This window comes from Haliaeetus albicilla, chromosome 19, assembly GCF_947461875.1.
Source record: "Haliaeetus albicilla chromosome 19, bHalAlb1.1, whole genome shotgun sequence".
NCBI lineage: Eukaryota > Metazoa > Chordata > Aves > Accipitriformes > Accipitridae > Haliaeetus > Haliaeetus albicilla.
The window spans coordinates 16387604-16410885 of record NC_091501.1 but is presented as its reverse complement, the minus strand read 5'-3'; the positions used below and the strand labels follow the sequence as shown (position 1 = coordinate 16410885).

The window sequence follows — 23282 nt, the reverse complement described above, 5'->3', positions numbered from 1 at the left end:
GCCATCACTAAACCACCTGCCCTACTCAACAGCAAGCCCACTTACTGCTTTTTAAAAACATAGCCAATGCAGCAGTAAAAGTGCTCCATGTTGCCACTGATGTCCCTTGCCAAGTTAAATTCTGGTTGAGCTTTGGCTTTCGGAACAACATTTCATCATGCCTGAGCAGTGTTTCTATATTCGTCTCTTGTAGCTTGCCTACACTTTGACTAGCTGTTTTATAGTTTCCTTTTTATCCTCTTTCACTTCTACTCTGTCTCAGTGAATCCATGACATTGTTCTTGCTGCAGTAGAAGGAAGCTATCTAAGCAGCTGGCACTGGTAATTCAGCCTAGAATCTGAAGTTCAAGCTGTGTTCGGCCAGATTTCAGCAATACTTTGCAGACAAAATATTTTTCTAACCAATGAGTTCTTCTTCCTATTGAGTCAGGCATACCTGCAGAGCTCATAATGTATTCTTTTTTTAGCTACCATGGAAGGGTTTGCGTGTGGTTGTAATTTACTTTTTAAGAAAAAGCTCCAGTTATATTTTGATGAGTGTTTAAAGTCATCAAAATAATATTCTGAAACCATTATGCAAAAACCTCATACATTTATTACTTTAAAAGACCTGTCTCACTTTTTTTTTTCTTTCTGTGTTTTAATTTCTTTATTTTCATGGTGCTCTCCTTTCTCTGCTCTCTTCTCTGTTATTTATCCTTTTCCCTTGTCCTTCTATATATTCTGTTGTTCTACTCGCTGTTGGTCATTAGAAACCATTTTTTACTTTATTTTTCTTAGGGTTCTTACCTGCCATTTTGTTTGTCTGCTCATTATACTGTCTTCTCTCACTTGAGTCACATAGTGATAATGCACACCCCCTACCCTGCAAACCTGAAGACTTATATGTCCCCTTGACTTACTTGCAGAAGCAGCACTGCGTAAGATCTTCCTAGGTGCCTGATCACCCTATCTGAGTCACGAGAACTCTGAGATGAGTGGAGGTTTGTTTAATCTGTAATATGTGTATTCTTCAGCTATTGAAGGCTGCTTCAAGTTGTGGTGTAACATTTCTGCTGAGTTTTACTGAACATAACTTGAGGCAAAATTTGCAACTAAGCTAGGAAAAGGAAATCAGAGCTAACTGCATGTTGTTGCAAGCTGTTACTTTGTTCAGTGGAACATGAATCTCAGTTGTTTAACTTTGTTATTTTCCTTTGGTTCCCAGTCTTTGATAATAGGTGGAATTGATAACTGGTTAAGAAAAATAAACCAAAGAAGGGGAATATCTTCCTTTTGGGATAATAACCCTGGAATATCTATGCTGTTCATTCCCACTGTTGTGGAAAGAAGAAATTGGATGACTTTTTCAACAAGAAGCAGAAGACATTTGTTGTTTCATTAAGTCATTCACTGTCCAGTAATAGCTACAAAACCTTTGATTTCTTATGCCATTAGTCTCTGAGGTTGCCTTTCAAATTAGAACATATTTTATTGAATGTATTCTACTCTTTCTGAGAACTAATATGTTTACAAATTATATAATTATATAATAAGTTACCGGTTTAAAAGGTTTCTTTTGGTTTGGGGTTATCTATTTTGATGGAAAAGTTAATAGCTATAAAGCGGTTAAACAGCAAAGAATATTTCGTCAGTTAGAAAACACATTTGTAAATATCAACTAAAGTTTCTATAGTTTTAATTTAATGTCTGGTTTAAATTTCAGATGCTGAGCCAAATTCTTGTTTGTTTCTTCATCTGTGATAAAACTGTTTGTCTTGTAATTGGAAATAATCTTACTGAATGAAATAATAGCTGTATTGTTCATGCTCCTTTGAGTGAACTAATACTCCCACTCAAACATATTTATTGGAAAGTTCCAGATATGATTGACATGATAGCTGATTCATATGGTGTTGTGATAGACCATTTTGTGTAACTGTCATTCTGAATTTGGTATAGAATATTTTTTCATCAGGATGATCTGTTGGACTCATCTGGCGTCCTTGTCCTGTGTATTGCGGAAAGGGAAAAGGGCAGATTTTGACACTTGATTGACTGGTTTGCTAATAGTAACAACCATTATCTGATAAACTTGATAGCACTAGTATGTCAAGATTAAGATGAAAACCGTGACTAGATTTTATATACAACATTGATAAGTCTGTCTATAACATTTAGTGCATCCCTAGCATTTGTGTGTAGAGAGAGAAGGCTGTTCAATGCTATTGAGCCAGATAACCCTCCGAGGGTACTGTAGCTAGTTCAGGAACAGTATGGAATACATTACTCTTTCATTTTTATTGTACAATTTAAATGTCTAACGGCAAAATGCTGCATTAACAGATTTTTCGTGTGTGAGCTAAAGCTTGCATTTTGGCTGAAGGAACCATTTTATGGAATTGACCATAAAAATTGTGAATATGTGATTCACACTTGACAGTTCTGTCTTACTAACATCCAAAAGTCAGTTTTGTTCAACACAAACATTCAATTATCTCTCAATTTTATTATTAATTTTGAATGGAAGTCTTGAGTCATTAAATGAGATTAAAGAAAACATGCCAACCAAATGCACTTTATTTTTTTTAAGCTTGGTATATAGCTCTTTTTAAAAAAAATATTGCTCATTTTTCAGTATTTGCATGGATAGGATTAGAGGCACAGTGAGGATTATTTACAGTGTAGTGCCATTCAAAGACTCTGCTCCTGTCTCTGTATTTTCCTGCTAAGCAGCACAAAAACAGGTCAAAAATACAACCTTGTCTTGAAAAAATTGCTTATTTTGTAAATAACAATATAAGCTTGGTGCATCTGTCAGATAAAGAATTTGAGTAATCCAGAATGTATTTGTGAATCAAAGAAAACATCTTCACTTTATTCCTAGGATATACATTCTTTTAAACTTGCTTTTTGTATGTGCGTGTATGTATGACAGACAGAGCAAGAGGGAGAGCATGCATTTGCAGGAAAGAACTTTTGATCCCATTGACCAATGTAAACCAAATTTAACAGAGTAGAGACCTCCATCAAATTTCTACAGATTTCATAAAAAATTGCAGGAAATAAGAAAGACGACTTAAAAATCTCGGCTAAGGCAATGGCTGAAGCTGGATTTATGAGACACAAAAATTCAGATGTGTGAAACAGCAGGTAAACATCCAGTTTTAGGAAAAGCTTTCATAAGAAAAGGACAATTGATTATGAGATACAAGCCCTTAGAAAACTAAACTGCAGCTCAGACAGATACATTATTCCAGTATGCACCAGTATTAGTTACAAATGTGGGTCTGGTGGTAAATAGATTCCCTAGAATATAAACTCAGAGAAGAAAAGGAATAACTGTATTCTTACTTTAGCCAAGGAAATATTTCTGTCTTTACTGTTCACTTAGATTATAAATGTTTCAGTCTGACATTAAGTAACCAAATAGTATGAAATTCTATCTGATAATGTTTCTGCCTTGAGGCTATTATGATTTGATACTTCTGACAATTATTGAAAGCTTCCTTCTGCCAATATAGCAGAGTAACACCCTTGTTCTGATTGCAAGTATTTCTCATGAGTTCACCCCTAAAATTCCCAGCAGACATATTTGTACCCATTTCAATATTTCTGGTGGCCAAGTAACATAAACATTTAGTTACTAATTAGGCTATTAGAAAACAAAGGACACACACATTTAAAAACAGAGAAAACAACTTTTTCCCTGTTTCCCAGACTCAACTTCTGTTCAGGCTCCTCTCCTCCCCACTTCCTAGTCTCCACTTCAGTCCAGACACCTCTCCTCCCACCTTGTCATTGTTGCAGGTTGTACTCAGTCCATTCAGTGAGGAAACAGGCATTGCAGGAGGCTGTGGTCAATGCATAGTGATTTCTTTCTGCTGCTCCACCTTTGTCACACTTTTCTTTTGCTACTGCTTTCTTCTCACTTGTTTCGTCTGCTTCAGTATGGATCCTCCACAGGTCTCAGTCCCTTCAGGGCAGCAAACATCTTATGAAAACTTTCATTTTTTCTTTCCATAAAGACAGAAAAATACTTTCAAAGAAGTTTCAAGATAAGTAAGAAAGCAGAATGTACTAAACTCTCAAAAACGTAGGCATATAATGCAATCCAAGTCTTTTAAATACTCAGGTTATATCCATAATTTCTTTCTGATACAGCAGTATTTGTATACATGGCAGAGCTGGAATTTACCTTAACTGGAGGAAAGGGGAAAAACATTTTTTATTTTTAAATTATGTTTGGAAAAAAAAATTATTATTAATAAACTGTATTCCAAACTATCCAAAAGGCAAGGGCAAGAAAAAAACATTGAACATTGTAAACAACAATGAGCTATAAGAAGACAGAAATCTTTCCTTGCTTTCTCTTTTTCTTTCTACACAAAATGGATATGTGTGCACGCTAACTACTGCTAAAGGATCCTAATGGAGAAAAAGACTGAGGTTTCTCTAGGGAAGAAATGTGAGGCCTTGATGAAAGTATCTTTTCACTGCAGAATAGTTATGGAGATAAATCCACATTTCTTTTAATGTAGAAGCAGAAAATGGCTGTAAATGGTCAGAAAATAGTATGACTGTGCTATTCCTCAAAACTTAAAAAGCACTCCCTTCTTCCTAACTAGTTTTCTGTCTTCATCAGATGAAGATAAGAGACAGTGCTAAAGAAACCCAGTAGGTTTTCTCCACTGGTAAAAGAGGGGTGAATAAATAGTAGCAATAATAAAAAATTAAGCCTACCTTTACCTTAAACTATCAAAACTATGATATCTTCTACCAAACATCAGATCTCTGAAAATTTATTTTACCAAATGGTATGCCATTTATGTACACGTGATGCTCTTTTGCATATCTCAATTCACACAACTGCGCATGCTGCCAGAACCGTTAGTACAAAGCCACTCTCTTCCTGCTTACAGATAGGTCTTACCATTTTGCAGACTTGCTTGGCATTTTGGTAGTTCTCCAGAAACATGATGGTGACTTTAGTTGTATGCAGTTCAAGGACAGCAACTATGGATCCCTGAGAAAAAATTTTATAAGCCAATGTAATGTAAGGGCCTGTAATAAGCTGTATAAAAATAAAAGTATTTTCAGTCCATTGATCAGAGACATAAGCTGAACCTTTTACTGAAGTCAAAGAGCTTACCTATTGGCTAACAAAGTAACACAAATTTACTTTATAATGTTTTCACTTTTAGGGGATTATGGTCATGATCATTTTTAACTAAACATAAGTTCTCTTCCTGAGAATGCTGTAGTTATCATTTCTCAATGACAAGAGCAGCCAGGAAAGCATCAGAAATAATTCAGAAAATAAGCAAAACTTTGGAAAGTCAGTATTTTTCACTAATTTAAAAGATAAATGTAAAAAAAAAAGCCATGTAAGTATTGCTAGTAAATTAAAAAAAAAAAAAAAGGAGTTGCTGGCCCAACTTGCACTTACACAAAGAAATATATAGAGCATGAAAAATAAATTAATAAAAAATGAAAACCAGATACTATTGATTAAAATCTTTCTCTTCAAAGGAATGAAGTCTACAATTCATGCAACTCATTATAGATAAAGCATACGGGATGAATGTATTCTGTTTAGAGTAACATTTTAAAAAATTCAGAACTTTTTTAAAGACCCAGAAAGTAGAAAATTAATCTTATTGCTACAAGTATAAAACAATATAACACGTGCATGTAGATAAATCAAAAAAGTCAAGATACTAAATATGATACAACTATCAAGAGTCATCCTGGTAGCAATAAGTCATTCTGTAAATATGTTAGTTAAAAGAAAGATGAAGGGAATTCTTGATGTACTACCTAAGTACAATCAGGTGGCTAATATTATTAATGAGACCAGAGTAAGATCTCAGTCAAAAATATGAAAAAAAAAAGAAATGGGGTAGGACATGATTAAATGACTTAATCAGATCAGTGAAGACAAGTTGACAAATCCCGAGTTCTTAGAAAATTGACTGTAATAAACTTGGCTAATACAGGTTACCTTTGAAAACACGTGCAGAAAGGATAATGAATTGAAAGACTGGAAAAGATCAAATGTAATATCTATTTTAGAAAGAAAACATCCAATGGACTAGACACCAGTCAGTTACCAGAAAAAACTGGAACAAATATTGAATATGTAATCACCTCTAAGATGGTAAGGATGAGTAACAGTTTGTCAGGACATTCCATGGAGAAATAGTACCCAGTTTTGTTCTATAAAAGAATAACAGCGCTGGTGGATAGAAGAAAAATCTTACTTTTTAACACTGTCTTGCATTCTAAAAAGCAGGTTGAGGAAGCAGGCAAAATAACTACATGGTACATAAGCAACTCATTAGAAAATTACTCTGAGAAGTTAGTCATCAATGACTTAGAGTCAAATGAAAGGCTACATCAATCTACAGTTTCATTGAGCATTTTGTTGAGATCCAGACTTCACTATGTCATTGATAAGTTGGATGATGGAATAGAAATTAGTTCTATTAAATTAACACCAGACCTTCCTTCAAGTATAATAGGGGACAAGATTAGAAGTCAAAGTGATCTTGGCAAATTGATGATATAGAAAAGAAGGATGGAGTTCAATAAGGAGAAGCACTATGTTCCATTTAGGGCATCAAACATCAGGAAGGAGGTTCACCAGGTGGAAAGAATTGTAGAACAATGAAAATTATCAGAAGTCTAAGAAAGCCTAACCTAAACAGAAAGATGCACTGAATTGGATTTGTTTCTTCTGGAAAACAGTGGAATGAGGGGAAGTGTAATAGCAGTCTTCATATGTGCCTAAGACTGTGAAAAAAAGGAGAGGAATAGTACAAACCAGAACAAATATTTCAGACAGCAAGGGAGTTTCAGGGTAAACATTGTGGAAAACTTTCTAACAATAAGGTTACTTATGTGCTGAAATGGGATTACTAGGATGTCTTTAAGAATAGCTTTGACAGACTTCTGGTAGGAATAACGTCTGTAGGGTTAAGGACAACAGTGTGTGTATGCATGTATGATGTCTGGAGGGTCTTCATCCTTATTTTCTTTTTCTGTTTAACATTTTAAAACATTGTTTTTCTAGTTCAAAAACCTGTGTCATTTAGAAATAATTATTTTCTTTGTGTTACCATCATCAGAACGATTTTCATAAATTCTCATTCAGATAGATAGAAAACTTTCAGTCTGTACAAATATTGAAGACTGATAATTGCAATTCTAACCTGTAAATTGTGATTCTTATAGCCGTATTGATAATTAACAGGTCAGTAAGTGTTTTGGGTTTTGGTTTTGTTTGGGTTTTTTTGTCAAAAGTTTGTATACATTAACCTCTTTAAGTTATTGTTAACAGAAAGTAATCTTGGATTACTTACTGTTTAATTACCACTAGCCTACTATGATGACAATAATAAGGTTGTTTTAGAGCCAGAACTGGGCAAAATCTCTGACTAACTCAAACTAGGTTATGTTTTGAAGCAAAGCTGACTTCTGAGATTATATCACTTGCAAAATTACTACATTTGAAGCATGACATTGGAGCATCAGTTAGCAGTATAATGGATCTGTTTGTCATTAAATCAGTTAAAAACAAAACAAATGGGATGACTAGCACTGGTATGGAGGCAATTAGCACATTTTGTTACAGATGCAGTAATATAATAAGCTTGATTTGCAATTCACCTTTGTGGGCAGATATTTATTTTGTTAAGATGCTTTTTTTATTTCAAATACTTCTAATTTAACCATTATTTCATTAGTATTTAGTTTCTGCAAGATTATTTTGACAGTCGCTGACATTTTGGAGAACAATTTCTGTTTTTTCTACAGAAAAAGAAGAAGATACTCTTTGTGCATTTACCTTCCAAAACTAAACAACAAATATTTTCCTTTATATTAGGATTACTGCAAACTCTTTTTACTGGTGTCCATAGAAGAATAAAAATGTTAGAACATGTTTATTTCCTTTCATAATTTTGGATCACAGCAATTCAGCTCCAGAATTGCACACATCTGATGTTTGTGTTTATATTGTTTGTTATGAATTTTAAAATTGCGGGAAAGTGTTATGCTGTATAACCTTTAGCAATGTTCAGAACTGGCTATTAAAAATTATGGAAAATACACAGATATAACCATCAGTTTAGCTTCACACCAGAATTTTTTTGCTTTCTTTTTTTGTTCAGTGAGGAAAAGAAGGCAAATGTCATTTGAAGGATTTATAAGGTACATGAACTCAGAAGACTGTTCGATATTTAAAAACAATCACAGGACTGTCTACCAAGATATGAACCATCCATTATGTGACTATTTTATTTCATCTTCTCACAACACGTACTTGATATCTGACCAACTAATAGGACCCAGTCATTTATGGGGATATACCAGGTATTTAGATACTGTTTTTTAATATTTTAAATATTCTTTGTTTTTGTTTTTTTTAATGAACTGTCACATATAATCCTACTTGGCAATAAGGAACAAAACCATCACAGATATAAGTAGAAAATGTGAGAGTGGTATTTTATTTTGTGTGTACACTTCTCAATGTATTTGCCAAACCATGTGTTCATAGTCTGGAAACGATCTATTTTTTCACTTACATCTCAAGAAATCTACCTTGCAGCAAATGAAAGCTATAGTATGCTGCACAGTATCTGATTAAATCAGTTTTTAATCTCAACATGCTATGCAAAAATAAATAACTCTCTGAAATAAATTAAAATTCCTGGGCAAACTCTAATCTGAACAATATACAGGGAATAATGGCACAGTACAGTGGAGTATGTCAAGAATATCTGTCATCAGTGTATGTTGCAATGCGGTCAGTGTAGAAAAAACAACAAAAAAATGTGGGCACTATAGTAGCCAGGAGGGAGAAGAAACTTTGTCTTTGAATGTGCAGCTTATGAGTCCAAGAGGAGAAGGAAACCAGGGTGCCTTATTGCCAAGACTTATTCAGAAGAAATGGTCAGGGAAGGAGAAAATGGATTATGTAATAAAGGCAATAGAGAGGGGAACAGAAAGTATTACGAATTTGGAAGACAGGTGTCTAGAATGCCTATTACTTTGTATTACTTTAGTGAAGTAGAAGACAGATTGGTAATTGGGTAAAATAATTCTACAAGAAATGTTTAAATTAGTAACAAGCCAAATATTAGAAACCTAAGACCTTTAAGGGGTACCATTAACATATTAACAATTAAAGCAGAGTTACTTTAAGGCATCCAAGAAACTTTAGCACTCCCTCTTAGAAACAAGGTTGGGGGAGACCAACTAAATTATATAAAGACCAAGCACAACCTGATTCTCTAACTGTGATGCTGTTACTTTTAAGTAGAATCATTCTCAAACTTGCAGTCAAATCCTGGGATAGTAATGCAAAAGGCCCTTTCAAACATTTCTTATTCTATTTCAAGCAACAATTTCCCTTAATTCCAAAATTCTTTTATTTAAATCTTTGACCCTTGTTTTTAGTGTCTTAATGAAGGTTATTCAGATAATCCATCTTACTGCTTAATGCTCTAATAAGGTTTATTACCTATCATGCCTAAGATAAACAGCAGAAAATATAGCTGTCTCATACTTCTATAGGATTTCTTTTCTTTTTTGATAAAAAAGTATGGGGTTTTTGTAATTATTCAATGTGCTTGTAATCAGAAATACAGCGACTTGTATAAGAAAGTGTAGTATCTTTCTTTTGACTGTAAAATTGTTTCTCTTGTTCTTTTGAAGTGCTCTCTTGAAAGGATGTCGTTGCCTGGAAATTGACTGCTGGGATGGCTCAAACAATGAACCTGTTGTGTATCATGGTCACACTTTAACAAGCAAAATTCCATTTCATTCTGTAATTCAAGTGATAGACAAGTATGCATTTGTGGTATGTGTGTGCATATATATATGTTGGTTAAAATGTGACGGTGACTTTAATAAAGCCCAGGGACATGGTTGTTGCCAGAGATTCTCCAGGGTAAAAAAAAATGAAACAGAGACAGTGCTTATGGCAGGGGTCATTGTTGAAATAAATTACAAGAAAATTGTAGTATCTGTTCTTAATATCTTTTTTATTTTATTTATGGAATGGTAAACATATTTTACTGATAATGATTATAAACCAAACTTGGTGCAAGGAATTCAGAAGATCTTAGCTTGTTAGGTGGAATTCTCACCTGAGGTCATTTAAGCAAGGACTGAATATAAAGTGAACAACCACTTCAGAATCAGGCTGATGTTTTACTCCTTTATATCTTTTAATTTTTTTACTTCACTTATTCTTCTGTTGCTATCAGTCTGTCTTATATCTTATGCTTGAATTTATGATACAGAGAAAAATGTTAGATTAAAGGTGAGTTTGAGACTTTGTTTTCTATTTCCCCTCTTTTTGTTTTGAATTCAAGGCCTGATAAAGGTTACCACCTACTGCAGTCTTTTTGTAGGATGACTCTAGGGCAATGTCCCTTCTGCCTATCCCTGGCAAAGCAGTGAAAGCTGGAGAGCTTTTGGCACTGTCTCAGTCTTTCGTACAGGTTTCTGGCGAAACTCCTGCTCAAATGAAGTCCTGAACAACTATTAAGATAACTTCTGTATTCAGGCCAGCATTATCTGTGTGAATATATACACGTATGATCATACATTTGTATGGATTTTTATACATATATATTTATAGTCTTCTCAGATTTAAGCAAAGCTATATTTTTTCTGTTCTGATTTCTATATAAAATTAATTAGTCTTTGATTTTAAAAGATAGTGAAAACAATAATATGGTTTTATTTCACTGTTCTCCACAAACCATTAGATATAACTCTCCTGTTTTTGCTAATACACAGCATAATGTACATAACTATAATACAAACTTCATTTAATAAGTGCAAGTTACAGTAAGATGATCAAATCACAACAACAGGTAATGGTTCATATGAGCTGTCTATCCATGCAGGGTAAACATAAAATGGTACTTCCCATAGAAATTGACTATTTAGGTCCTGCCCAAGCAAGGATTTTATTTGGAGTAGCTGTTTTTAGTAGCCACCAGTATTACTGGCAACTTACGAGATTTATTTACACAGTCTAAATGGACATGTCTCATTTAAGCTATTCTCTATTTTTACTCAATTTCCCATGTTTCACCTGTCTTGCTTGAGTACTGTGATGAGTAAGGTGTAAAGAGTCTCCCCCAAAAGTTTTTGATATTATAAAAAAATATGCATAGCTTGTTCATGTGAAGGCAATGATTTCTGAGCAAATTTTAAGGATACTGTTAACTTGAAATGTAGTCAATTAAAATCTGTCATAAATTAAAGCAAAAATCCTGGTTTACTCTGTCAACTTCAATTTTAGAACCGGATCTTACCTTTTAAAAGCAAACCAAAAACCTCTCCTCATAACAAAACTGTGTAAACAATGGAGGAAATTCTGTACACAAAACAAACACTCTCCCCCACAAAATAGAAATATTTTAAATCTGTGTCATACATTTAAACTGGTGGCTACAATTTATGTTTGGCTGAAAGCAAATTTTGCCTTGTTTATCACTGTTTTTTTTTTCATTGTCCTTTAAAATAGATGCTAGCCACTAAAGAAACTATCACTAAAACATGTCAAATGTAAATTTAAAGGTACATGATTATGTCAAAGCTTCCAAGTTCTTCCTATAGCTACATGAACATTGCAATATTTTTTTTCTACTTTTCTTTTCCCTTATTTCCCCTTATTGAAATTATTTTTCACAAAACTTAGTCATTATTTCAAAAAAATTCATGTACCTAATGTGATAATTCCCTGTTGGGATGACTTAGTCAACAGCTGTGATATAACCTTTAGGTGCAAAAGAAAGAGCAGATATTAGGTCTGAAGAGATGAAGATTTCTTTAATTTGGAAAAACACCAAAATGGTCAACACTGATGTTTTTAGAATTTGGAATGCTTTAAGTCTCCTTTGAAATTAATCTAAATAATTTTTTATGCTTTAGTGTGTCTAGGAGTTTTTACCCCATCCTCCTTTTTTGGCAGATGACATTACAATTCCTATTTTTTCTTTGTAAGTTCATTTGTTGAGAACCACTGTTTCAGACACACAATAGCCAATGCATCATTCTTTAGAAGCTGTGTGTGTTAGCTGAGCCATTAACTCTGTGAGAATTTCTGCTTTTTGCTTCCAGGTTGTACTCTTCCCTGTGCAATTGAATCACCCTGATTTTTGGCTGATTTAACACTTATTTTCTCCCTACTGTCTTTACATCCAAAATTAATCAGTATGTTAAATGCCTCTGAAAAATTATTTTCTATGGATTATTGGACAAATACATTTCAATATGTGCTTTCCAAAGATCAGCACAGATATTACCTGGTTTCTCTAATGAAGTAGTGTGTCCTTCTTAACTGATCTTCATTTGATTTCTCTAGTTGGTTTTTTTTGCACCTCTGTATATTTCTAGCCCTGTTTTAACACCCCTTAACTTCCTGAGGATGCCTTTTTTTCTCTTCAATTGTGCTTTCTCTTTTATGTAAATATTGTGAGCTTTTTTATTGCGTTATTAACCTGAAACAAGTGACTTATATTCTGATAGTTTTGAAAATAAAGGAAAATACAGATTACCAAGGGGACTTTTGTAAGATATTTTAGGAAATCTAGTAGTCCTCTTTTTATTTATTAATAATAAAAGCCTTTAAATTATATTTCCAGGCGTCTGACTATCCAATTGTACTGTCTTTGGAGAACCACTGCAGCCCTAAGCAACAGGAAGTAATGGCAGACTATTTAGAAAGTATACTAGGTGACAAACTTCTTACTTCAACAATTGGTGATACAGTGGTGACTCAACTACCTTCTCCTGAGGTAATAACATTGCTTTTTTCTCTGTGAAAGATAGGGGAAAAAAATGGTGGTTTTGTTTTGTTTTGTTTTTTAATCTTCTGAAACTGAATTTATGAAACTGCTCATCTGGTGTCTGAAATAGACTTCAGGTGGTAACAAAAAATAATTAAACAACACAAAAAACCCACATGAAAAGATAAAGAAAACAGAAAAAGCAAAAATGAATCATGTGGATTGATATGGAAGTTTTTGTTTAAAGGAAAGCTGTTTTCAGTACAATGCTGAAGCTAACATACCAACATTTTTGCAAAGCCTTAGATCTTGCAGTTCACATCAATCCAAATTCTGGTGCTTTGGATGCATTAAAAGTTTTATTTTATTTTATGTAGAAATACAGTTAAGTACAGTTTGTGGGTTGCAGTTTATTTTGTATAGAAACATGGCAGCTGTAGCAATGTGTCTTGTTATTTTGAACCATACTTACTAACACTGAATAAACCTGTATATCAAAAACTGAGTAACGACACTGAAATTACCATGATTTTTTAAATTAAACTATTATTCAATATGGATTAAGTTATCATAGTGTGGTTGATCTACAGTAGTCCTATGTTGGAGATGCAGTAGTCTAAACACAGAAAAGAGCATCTGCCTTTAAAGGTGGCAGATTTATATGTAGTGAATAAGTTGCAAAAGATTGTAGAAGTAAGTACTACTGAAACTGAACTCTGAATCTGAGAGCTATGCAAACACCTGATTAATTTAATTTTGGAAATTTCAAGTTATTGAAACATTGTGTTATAATGAACAGCTTCAATGTTTCTGTTGACCTGTAAAGTCAACATTTTGAGGTTAAACTGAACAATTCTTCCCTCCTCTCCCCTCCCTTCCCCTCTCCCTCTCCCTCCTCTTCCTTTTCTCTGAAATGAGGCTTCCAGTGTTTTAGTTTTAAAAGAGGAAACAAGGTATAAATTTTTAAACAACATTATGCTTTGAACCAAAATTAAAAAATCTTCACTTTAAACATGTTAGTGTATCTGTTTTCTGCTAATTTAGTTTTTGTTCCTTAGATAGAAAGAATTTCCTGAAATTTAAGCATGTTATTGATATGGAAACCCGAATCTACATTTTTTTGTCAATAACAATGTTGATGGAACTATTTCATCCAGTTCTGTTACTGCAAAAACATTCTCTCTTTCTCAGTGTGTTTTTCCCTAAGGCAGTGTTTCTCAGCTGGTGACTTGAGACCCCCTGGGATATGAAGTCAGAAAAGGCAATTAGATGGGTGTTGAAAATTTTATTGCAAACTAAAACAAATAAATTCCTATTGTTCCAGTCTTTGCACATAATTTTCTTTCAAGGACAAAAGATTTTTTTTTTTAATTACTTGTAACACAAATACATGCATATATACAAAATAGTTATTTAGGCTTGTCACTGTTATCAGTGATATATCAGATATATTTTATACCTTTTTTTGTTACAGTAACTGAAAAAGAAATAATGCAAATGAAAATGTGGGGAGGAAACACTGTCATAAGAAAAGACAACACACTGAGAGATGTATTTTTGTAAAATATTTGTTACAGAAAAAACATTTTTGAAGTTGTATGTCCAAAAAAAGTGCTAAAGTATTACCATGCTGTCATATTTTCATAGCAATGTTGTGGTAAATATATTTAATACATCTTAATAAGTTTCTCAGTAAGCCAACATATTTTTTTAGATTGTAGCTTTATATTTTTTATCTCACACTGTCTGATATCGCTTTGCAACCTTGAAAACTGTTCTGTAAATTAGAAAAAAAATATGAACTGTATTAAACATAACGGTTTGTTTGAAAGCTTCTCAAAGCATAGCTGCATTCAGTCTAATAGATGTCTACGGATCATATGTCCTCTGTAGCAAACACAAAATCAGTGTACTGCATCTGAATCACGGAGTCACTGAATCACATACTTAATAATATTACTTTCTATGAGATGTGACCCTTACCATATGTTTACTGTGATATAAGGAATTCATACTTCATATTTCCATAGCTTAGAGTTTTCATAAGTCAGGTCTATAGAATTTTTGCCTGAAAATGCATTGCTGGGTTCCATACTTATTCCTCACTTAAATGTATGCTGTTCAGGTGAGATCTTTTAAAGGTTATGTGAGATGTAGTCCACATCTATGTAAGATATAAGAGTTACTTAAATAATACCACTGTCCTCAGCTGATTTACAAAAGTCTGAATTTAATAAATAGTTATATTGAGAATGAACAAGGATTAGGATCATCTCCATTTCTCTTAGCTGCTCTGATCAAACACATAAGAAAAATAATTAGGATTTTATTTTGCAATGGAAATATGTAGTTATGACTGAATTTGCAAATAGAGTAGTAAATTTGATGTTTGGCTAGCATCTTTTTTAAGAACCACTTTTCGTCCATGTTCAAAAGGAGTTTAGTGGCATCACATCCTTAAAGTTTGGGACCTTGTGCATATTCAAGGCCTGGGTAAATTCATTATCATTTGAGTGAGCCAGATGCTGAACTTGGTCTTAAGCCAGCTTTACTTAAGCAGTGCAAAAGAGATATTACAGAACCATAAATGATTAATTTAAAATGCTGTTTGTGAGGATTCTCGGTTGAAAAAAATATAGTTGTCACCTATATCATTTACTGTTCCACCTTTTTTAAGATTAGCAAGAATAGGGAAGAAGCTATTGCATCTTGTATGACCTTATAGGAACCCAATTGCTAAAGCCATCCCAGGAACAAAATTGTATCATCAGAAGTGTTAATACCAGTAACAGGGTAAAGGCATTGTTCTTTAAACATGACAGTCTTCTGATTTCTAATGGAAGTCTAATAAAATATAGTAAGTGTCAGGATGATTAAAGTTCATTGTTATTGGTTCAACAGAATGATGTTTGTTGGCGTGGCTCAAGTGTAGTAAATACACTTGTTTAGAGGCTGATATGACCGGTAGCCTGATAATGCATTTTGAAAAAAATTTCTGTGAATAATGCACTCAGGAGAGCTAGTATACCTGCCTACATGGGTACTTTTACTAGCAAAATTCTTATCAAATAACTGTATCTATCTATATTATATTCATAGGCAACAAAAAGGGAAAGCTTTGAAATCAGTTTTCTCTTTTGAAACTTTCCTATGTAACTTATATGTATTTATATGTGAACCTGCATCTTTCATTGCGTATTGAAAAAAACCAGTAGAAAATATATCAAAAGGCAACATTTTTTTAAAAGAAATCATTAAATGCTCTAATTCAGTATACCAACAGGTCTTAATTTTTCTTTGTAGAGTGCTGTTCAGCATGTTCTGTGGCCAACATGCATTCCTTTCACCTAGATTATTAGCTTATTCCTTAGCATGCTTCATTGGGTATGCTTTTAAAATTTGTTCTAAATATTAATTTAAAATTATGATTTCTTCAGTGTTACTTCATTTTTTAGACTGTTACACTGTCTTATATTAAAGCAAAATAAAAATAGGTGGTAAATTGCTTATATACTAAAATATTTACTCATCTTGATTGTAAATGAATGTGAATGTCACACTAAAGTAGCTCAGTGTTAACATACTCCAAGTCACTTTACTATGTGTGTGTATATATATGAATTGAATTACTCTGGGTTTAAAAATTAAGGTATTCAGATTAGAGTTTTACCTCCATTTTCCCTACAATCTTGTTTACCTTCTTTTGTCATCTTCATCTACCTTGAGTTGAAATCCACCCTCTTCCCTTCTGGTTGGATCTCAGCAAGGAAGATGGGAGGGATTGAAAGGGTAGACAGTCTTTCACTCTTCATTTAAATTAACAATAACTACAGAGACAGTTTCTATAATATGCTCTGTTAGACAATATTCCAATCTAATAATATCCCTAGGGACACAGCACAAGCCTCTTTACTGCCATGTCTCACATGCCTATAAATGCAATCGGCATACTTCTGTCCCTCAAGTCCTCTGATTGTCTGCATCACACCAAGTTATTGATCACTTAGTTGTCACCTCTTGTGTTCATGACCTGTGCTATTGACTTCTTTTCTAGGCTTTTTTTAACAACCTGTTCGTAGGATCCCTCAAAGATTTGGCTCTGGACTAACCAGTTCAGCCCTCCTTCCCCTTTCTTTCAGATTTCTTCGGCAAGGACCTTCAACATCCAGCTTCTCCCTGTCACATGAGACTGAAACATTATGTTTCTTGGGTGGGACATCCTCCTCATCTGACAGCTACTGTTGTTCCTAGTTTTGCTCCTCCTATGAAGGGTTACATGCAAGGCTTCCTTTTAATACCTATTTGTCAATGTTCTTCAAAATCCAAATCAAATGGTGCCCTTGTCTGTACATGAAGTGGAATACCACATAATTTCTCCAAACACGTCATAGAAACATTTGCCAATTACAGGTCCTTATTTAGATCTTGGAGATCTGGAGATTTCCGTGGAAATTTTTTTCTCTGTTGTCTGATCAATCTCCTACTTTCTGTTCTAAGTAGGTTTTAAGCTACACCTTTCTCAGATGAGATGATTGTGTGTGTCTGGAAGAAGGATTAAAATGCAGAGCAAACCCATTCTTAGGTGCTTCCTTAGACCAAAGCTCATGCATGGTGTCTCCTACCATTGTAAATCTAAGTGAAAATCACGAGGAGGTCAAGAAAAGAAAATTGGACGGTCACTGAAAGCTTTTGCTCTCTGTTATTTTGTCAACACCCACTTGCCCTAAAACACAAACCCCAGAAAACTTCAGGAAAAGAAGTTTTTTAATTCTTTGGTCTCAGTCATATATTCACTCTGCAGCTGGCTATACTAGTGCTGTTAATTCCCGGGGATATTACTGTATTCTTTAGCATCTCAACAGACAATTCATCCTCTACATGTGGAGTAGAGGAAAGAGAAGGCTTTTGCGCTATTTACACATACCCTTTATCCAATGAGCTAAACCGAGGCCACCCTTGAGCTTCACCAATCTTTTCCACCATATATATCCTCTTACCTCCTTCCCATGCAGATATTTTGCCACCCAAAGCAACAGACCCATTACGATCCTCTCCCTGCAGTCTTGGCCACTATGGTGCTTCTAAACAGACTTCATGAACTTCCTTTAATATTCGCTGGAATATCAGGTACTTTGGGTCAGTTCCCCCATTAAATTATATTTGACATCACTGACTGGCGCCACAGATGCTTGCTGATTGCACCATCACTCCTGGATTATGCTGGTATAAAGTGACAGAATGTGGTGTCTTGTGCAGCAATTTGTATATGAACTTAGAAAATATTAGAATCCTAGAAGTGAGATCAATTTTTACTTACCCTGCTGAATCCTTCCTCTTGAACGGATTTGACAACTACTGAAAGAAACAAGTCAGCCTCAAATATAACACACAAAAATGAATGTAAACACATTGAAGCTTTTGATGAAGGTTTATTCCCCAATTATTTTGCATTATAGTCCATCAAACTGCCCTATACTGCTGGCATGATTTATACATGAACTAAGGAATTTTTCATTATTTGCAGGTTTCCTATCACAAAATTGGAAAGACATATTGATGTATTGTTAACTGAAAGTGAAGTGGCAACTACTGTTATTTTACAAGTCATCTTTAATGTTTACCACACAGCTGCAAGATCAATTACTATGTTGTGGTGGTTCAGAAGCAGTTCTGGCCACGATCTCCAAGGTTTCCCCATAGTTATTAAAGCCATGCTATCTAAATAAAAATACCTATTTAATAAGCTCCTTGACAAAGATTCATAGAAGGTCTCCAGTACAACTTTATGCTCTCTGGGCTTTTTAAATCCTACTATTAGGGGGAAAACCAACTAACCCCGTAACCAGGACTCTTCCTTCACCTTTTTCTTCATCTGTATCTACTCAATATAAAAAGGAGCTTTCCATATGCAGTCACTGTTTTCCCAGAATAGTCACTGTTTTCCCAGAACTCACCAGTCTGGGTGAACCAAGTACCACAGTCTTCGACATCTAGATATAACATTTGAGTGTATGTCTAAGAGATTCGTATTGCTACTGCACTTTCTTCCTTTCTCTGTAAAAACCTGTCTCGCTGAGAAACTTTCAAAAGTTGGTTGTACCTGGCTGTCTATAATCTCTGACAAATAGGTTCTTACTGACTATCTGTAATGTCTGACAAAAGGGTAATAGTCTGATTAACCTGTGGCTATATGATTCAATTTTCAGTCTAACCATCTCCAAATTTTTCTCTCCCATATCTTTATAGGGTTTTATAGTCTTATTTTCTTGTTATTGAAAAAGTAGGACTTGGAAGATTTTCACTCAGAATTTCAAGATCAGGACTGCTTTAACATATCTGATTTTGTTGCTTCAGTGATGAGATTCATTCCTATTTTTCTGACCTAAAAGTCACATATGCAAATGTCTTGGACCAAGTCTTTGCATCAGAAATGTCTTTGCTTCTTAGCAAGTCAAAAACATTTCCAGTCCACTGTTTTGCATTTTCAATCTGTCTATGGCATCTACTCTTTACAAAAATGAGAAGAAAGATGTTTAAATGTAGCATGCCTTGATGATGACCTCAAAAATAAGAAAAACACTATTGTTTACCATAAAATTTCTGGATTCTCTAAGTTCTAGTGAGAACTTACAGAATTCTCATCTGATTTGTACACTGTTTCTGGTCATTGTACTCTACTCTACAGTCTTTTGAGGGAACATAATTTCCCCAGATATATATTGAACAAGCAACAGTCACTTACCTGTTATTAATAACTTCCCCGTATCGTCAGGCAACTTTATAAGGTAATTAAAAACAAAACACTGCCATACTTTATATGTATGACCAGGTAGGTCTTAGTTTGATGGTTTATTTAGTGTATAAAAATCCAATCCTTCTTTTGGCAAGGTAACTTCTTGGAACATGAACTGTGGTAGGGAATCTGTGCATGAGGGCCCTGAGTACACCAGACTAATTATCCTGACCAACCTGTAACCATCTTTCTCTGTAATCATCCTTTGGATTCCCTTCCAAACCACCCACCAGAGATTTAGTTGCCTAGGTACATGTCATCTCTCATATAGCACAGCTGTTTAGCCTTGGACCAGACTTACATGAAAACAGCTAAACTGTGAGCAAGAGCCCTCATTTGGAACCTCCATCTATGCACTCTCATACATTGGCTTGGGAGCTGCATTTTAGCTCAGGCTTTTTTACTTGGTCCTTGGCTGAGCTATACGGTAAGTATGCAGTGCCTGTCCTTGCAACTTGCTGTTCCTGGCCTTGCTTTACTGACAGTTCTGCACCTGGGGAGGAATAACCCCATGCACCAGTATAGGCTGGGAGATGACTGGCTGGAAAGCAGCTTTGCAGAAGAGAACCTGGGTGTCCTGGTGGACAATTGATCATGAATCAGCAATGTACCTTTGCAGCAAAGGCGGCAAACATTATCTTGGGCTTCATTAGGAAAAGCAAGATGGGCCCAGACTTTTCTCAGTGAAATGGTTAGAGGTAGTGGAAACAAACTGAAATACAAGAAATTTCATTTAAAGATGAGAGAAAGAATTTTTACTGTGAGGGTGGTCAGGCACTGGAGCAGGTTGCCTGGAGAGATTATGGAGTGTCCATCTTGGAGATGCTCAAAACCTGACTAGACACAGCCCTAACTCTTATTGGCCTTGCTTTGAACAAGGGGGTTGGACTAGAGGGTCTCCAGGGGTCCCTTCCAAGCTCAGCCATTCTGTACTTATGTGAAATGGCTTCTTAGTTTGATCTTGGACCTGCCTTGTGACTTGTCTGGCAGTCACTGGACTGCTTTCTGAGCTTGCCTACCATCACCAGACCAGCTCTACTTGTCTTACTGTTGCCCTGGTTGGTGAGGTTATTGGCCCATGCCTGCCCTGTTGTCACCCTCAGCTCCTGGGTCACCTTGTGCAGCTGCTGACCCTTGCTACTCTCTGACTCTGAGTTGTGGCAGATTCTTGGACCATGAGCAGCAGGCTGGTTAACAGTGTTACTTGCAACATATTTGTGGATCAGTTACACCCCAATTTTTTGCCTTAAAAGTCTCTAAGAAATGCAAAATCATCTGCACTAGAACTTTCTTGAAGATTAGTGTCAGATGTAGTTTTGATTGATGGTTGGGAAAGTCTATGTGTGTTTTCATATTTCTCTTACGTCTGATGGAGTCAGGTAAAACACAACAAGGCATTGCCAGCTAAGGGTCCTGTTTTTCAATGGGATCTCACCTTACGGCCAACTGTTATAATAGGTCAAGCCTCTGAGCCATTAGCAAATTGATCCTCTCTTTATCTTTGAAGTTTGGCTCCTGAGTGGGAATCTGGTAGACAAAGGAGAAATAATATCTTGCAAGATAGTTTTTAAGGACAGAGTGTTCTTAGGATACATACACTTTTACCCAGGATGGTCAGGTTTTCACTTCATCCAGAAAATTAGTCTGCCAGTGTCACCCCTTCCAATTTCCTTCTTTAGGTATGGGGTTTTTTTTGTATTTTTAATAAAAGAACATTTAGAAAGATTCTCTATTTTGTGTCTACTACAGAGCACAGCACAGAACTGGAATTTTCAATGTAGGGGACTTCTCGCTAGATAACTATCATATGAAAACTTATTATGAGATAGCTAAAAAGGTACTTCTAATATAAATAATATCCATTTAACTAGAAGTCAGACATTACTGGTAGTATTGATTCGAAATATGTCAATAACTGTGATTCATAAGGCTGCCACAAAGACATTCATTCACACTTTTACTAAGCGTGATTGATTGTCTTCTTGAATCATTGAAGAATGCTGGTGTTGGCTTTTTTTTAAATAATTATACTTAACAATAGTGTCCTGTTATTTTCATTCAAGATAAATTTTGTCAATGCCTCAAAAGCTTCCGCTATGTTAGACTTCATGGAAGGTGTTGCATCTTTACCCTATATCAGTATTTAAGACGGTAATATAATCCTTGAAATGATAGAAAATTTTGTAAAACTTTAAACTGATTCTAACCTTAGCAAGATTTTCAGGACTTGATATTCCTCTTACTAAGCACCTACAACTGGTCAGGAGAGGAAAAGAGAGAACATGCTAAATTTAAATAGGGGAATCTATTCTTCTCTTTTTTAATACTCATGACCCAAATCCAGGATTTGTTCTCTACGTTTCTGAGGACTGAATTTTGTCCCTTTTTACATTAGTTGCAGTGGTCAGAAGGTGGGTTTGCCTGATCCATTCCAAAGTGCTTGTGATTTTGACGTGGAGTCTCATAGTACTTCAGCTGTTCTGATTTGTTTTGTACATCACATTAACCGGAATGCCTATTTAGTACAAGAAATAAGTTTTGTTCATGTAATTATTTAAATATTTATTCCAATTGATTGTGCTTGGAGGCTTTTGCTTATGCCAGCCTTGAAGTCTCATTATGCTCTAGGGAAGATCTATTATGTTTTACATATTTAAATTTTTTAGTATGCTTACATTTTATATATAAGTACATAGTAAACATGTATTTTTTAAATAATTTGTATTTTAAATTTAAATTAGAAAAGAGAAGTTATAGTGAATGTTCAGACTTTCAGATCTAGATATTTGTACAAAAAGATGCCACATGTTTAGCACTGCTGATTACCAATTAAAGAACTAGAATTTCAATTAATCACTGATTTTGTAACCATGTATTTGTTATGAAGTTTTTGAAGATCTGTTTGAAGCTCAGACTTAAAATGCATGGTATGTCTTTTTTCAGTTCATGGTTCACTGTCACTGATTTGGGTTAACTGTTACTGAAATCTGCTTCGGGCCGAAAAATAGCAAAATTTCTTCTTGCTACAGTATTTTCTGTAAGAGTTTTTGAAAAGAGAGCTATGATTTTAAAATGTTATCTTTCTAGAAAAAAAAAAAAGAAATGTTTGTCCTACCTCAGGGTATTTACATCTTTGCTAACAGTTCATAAACAGAATTTTAGACACTATCTACCTGACTTAAAACTTCATGGCCCATTTTTATATGATGACACAGACTATGGTCTTTTTTTACTTAAAGGAAATTTACATTTAGGAGGCAGTGATATATCCATAGAAAGATTTTCCTTCCCTTGTATACCAGGTCTTTTTTTTTTTTAATTTGTAGAATTAAATCTTACCTATGAATAACAAAATGCAAGATGAAAAGTGGATAGTATTCTTTTAAATATTGGGAAATATGAAGATCCGAATGAAAATTCAGAACTCTTTAAAAATATGAGTAGCATTACTCATATTAAAACTCTTCTAAAAATATCACAGGAAAAAAAATGAATGCATCAATAAGAAATGAAGGAATGTTAAAGGGCATTCTTATTCTGAATCACCAGTGCAGGGAGACTAATCAAATCTTACACTAGCATGGCATTGATAGATACTAAGCATAGGATGTCTCATTCCACTGGCACACTAACAAACTACTAATACAAGATCTGAAGTGATAAGGGGACTATCAGCAATAGAGATTGCACTGTAA

The 23282-nt window shown here is 34.5% G+C and overlaps 1 protein-coding gene across 1 annotated transcript in view; it reads left to right on the top strand.

Annotated features, from left to right (window-relative positions):
• PLCZ1 (phospholipase C zeta 1) overlaps positions 1–23282 on the top strand; it is a 58934-nt gene that overhangs the window by 7549 nt on the left and 28103 nt on the right. The window contains exons 4-6 of the mRNA XM_069807826.1: positions 8154–8355; positions 9703–9847; positions 12651–12803. Of these exons, the coding sequence (XP_069663927.1) occupies positions 8154–8355; positions 9703–9847; positions 12651–12803 (500 nt within the window). The remainder of the gene's footprint in view (positions 1–8153; positions 8356–9702; positions 9848–12650; positions 12804–23282) is intronic.